Below are 2,530 nucleotides of genomic sequence, written 5' to 3'. Positions count from 1 at the left end.
CCACAAGTGTCAGGGCACACCCCTGGTCCAGGCACGGACATCTCGTTGAAACCACCAGGAGGGCCCAATAAACAGAATGAGCCCAATGTCCGTGTTTAGGAAAAGAGACTTAACGGACAAAACTTCCACAGCGCGCGTCCACTCGGAGCTCGCCTCCCCTCCCGCCCGCGCGCTGACCCCGCGCTGCGCCCGCCTCTCTGTCCTGGAGACGCTTCCCACCGACGGCTCTCCCCACGTTTCCCCAAGCTTGGGAGGAGCCCTGAAAGGGAGGAGAGCGAAGGGTTCGATTCCCCTCTCCAAACCCGGAGGAATCTCCGCCCGACCTTCCCTTCCTCCGGTTCCTTCGGTGTGATTTGGTTAGGGAAATTGGGAAGGGGGGTGGGTGGAGGAAAGTTTGAAAAAAAAATCAGGAGGGCGCGAGCTGGAGCGGTGAGTGTGTCAATCAGAGGGTTTTGTGCCTGGGGGCTCCTAGCGGTTCTGAGCAGAGGTGTCCCAGGGCGGCCCCACAATGCATATGAATAGGAATCCTTGCTAAATGGGACAGCAAAGCGCACCGCCCTGAATGATGGCACGTCATCCTAACCAGCCCAGGATAGATAGGAGGGCTCCTTTTGTCTCTTTTCTCCGCCGCCGCTCTATAAAAGGCCCTCTTTCTCAGCGCGAGGTTAGTTCGGGCACAGGCGGACGAGCTGTCCGGGCTGCAGGCCGACCTGAGCGGGAGCGGGGCGGGAACCGGGCGGGGAGAGGCAGCGCCCAGCCTTTCTCCTCACGTCTGCCGCGGAGAAGTGGGTTGCCGAGCTGTGCAGATTTTTTTCATTCAAGATTTTCTTTCATTTCCCGCCTAAAGCCTCCCCACGTAGGGCCTCATCCCCTGTAATAAAATGAATTCTGATTCGAGCTCTGTCTCCAGCAGAGCTTCATCTCCGGACATGGACGAGATGTATCTGAGGGACCACCACCACCGCCACCACCACCACCAGGAGAGCCGTCTCAACTCGGTCTCGTCCACGCAGGGCGACATGGTGCCGAAGATGCCCGGGGACAGCCTCTCGCGGGCCGGCGCCAAGGCCGCGGGCGACAGCACCAAGTACAAAATCAAGAAGCAGCTGTCGGAGCAGGACCTGCAGCAGCTGCGGCTGAAGATCAACGGACGCGAGCGCAAGCGGATGCACGACCTGAACCTCGCCATGGACGGGCTGCGCGAGGTCATGCCCTACGCGCACGGGCCCTCGGTGCGCAAGCTCTCCAAGATCGCCACTCTGCTGCTGGCCAGAAACTACATCCTCATGCTCACCAGCTCCCTGGAGGAGATGAAGAGGCTGGTTGGAGAGATCTACGGGGGCCACCACTCGGCTTTCCACTGCGGGACCGTGGGCCACTCGGCCGGCCACCCGGCGCACGCCGCCAACGCCGTGCACCCGGTGCACCCCATCCTGGGCGGCGCGCTCGCGTCCGGCAACGCCTCGTCCCCGCTGTCCGCCGCCTCGCTGCCGGCCATCGGCACCATTCGGCCGCCCCACTCGCTGCTCAAGGCGCCGTCCACGCCGCCCGCGCTGCAGCTGGGCAGCGGCTTCCAGCACTGGGCCGGGCTGCCTTGCCCCTGCACCATCTGCCAGATGCCGCCGCCGCCGCACCTGTCGGCTCTCTCCACCGCCAACATGTCCCGGCTGTCGGCCGAGTCCAAGGACTTGCTCAAGTGAGCAGCGGGCCGGCCCGGCTGCCGAGGATGCAGGACAGCGGCGCGGGGCCGCGGGGCCGGGCCGGGAGGGCAGGGGGAGGCGGGCGCTCGCTCGGCCGGCGGGAGGGCAGGCGTGGGGCTGCGCGGGCTCCCACCCGGTCTGAGAGATCTCAGACCCACTCGACCCCCGGAGGGAAAGGACCAGAACCACACCGCAGTTTCTAGGTGGTAGCGGAGGGGGAGTCGAGCCGAACGTCGCGTTTGCATGCGTGCTTCTTTCCCCAGGCCGCGCCGGTGTCCCACTGCCCCACGCTCTTGTCAAAACTGCATTTGTCCTATAAAGACGGGACCAGTGTAGCTAAAACTTGCGAAGGGACTTTGCAGTTGGCTTTCTCCGGCTCTGTGTTCTCACCTGGAAAAGACAACCATCCCTTTTGTGCAAAATAAGTGTAAATATTTTGTTGCGATGGATGCAGTTATGATTGTCACTGTCCTCTCCACACTTGTTTTTCTGGAAACAATGGGGAGAGAGAGAGATTAAGACCCAAGTTTTAAACCTCAACTCCGGTCCAGGGCATGACATCTCCTCTGTGGGTTTTCCCTAAGACGCAGTGTAGGTCAAAAGAATGCATGTGCGCTTCTCCATGAATCTTGTCTAACCATGTTGTGCAGGCCGTGATGCCATTTTCCTTGTAACAAGGATTTATTAGTGAATTCTGAAGTACTCCATTTATCTGTCTCTGGTTGTATGATGTGACAAAGGGAGCAGAGTGCAAAGACCCCAACCCACGCACAGGCGCTTCTCCCCCGCGCCCACCCCCTCAGACTCCGTTCCAAGCCACCCTGAGCTGT

The 2,530-nt window shown here is 61.0% G+C and overlaps 1 protein-coding gene across 1 annotated transcript; it reads left to right on the top strand.

Annotated features, from left to right (window-relative positions):
• The first annotated feature begins 881 nt into the window (after window positions 1-881).
• OLIG3 (oligodendrocyte transcription factor 3) lies at window positions 882-1,758 on the top strand. Its single transcript, XM_008517138.2, has one exon. It carries the CDS (start codon window positions 882-884, stop codon window positions 1,698-1,700), a length of 819 nt encoding a protein of 272 aa, XP_008515360.2. The 3' UTR covers window positions 1,701-1,758.
• The last annotated feature ends 772 nt before the right edge of the window (window positions 1,759-2,530 follow it).

This window comes from Equus przewalskii, chromosome 9 (genome assembly GCF_037783145.1).
Source record: "Equus przewalskii isolate Varuska chromosome 9, EquPr2, whole genome shotgun sequence".
NCBI classification, from domain to species: Eukaryota; Metazoa; Chordata; class Mammalia; order Perissodactyla; family Equidae; genus Equus; species Equus przewalskii.
Note: the sequence above shows the minus strand (reverse complement) of the source record. Positions and strands in the feature narration are given on the sequence as shown.

What these genes read in the sequence shown, in the direction of transcription:
- OLIG3 (XM_008517138.2), top strand. Translation starts at nt 882, where the DNA reads ATGAATTCTGATTCGAGCTCTGTCTCCAGCAGAGCTTCATCTCCGGAC.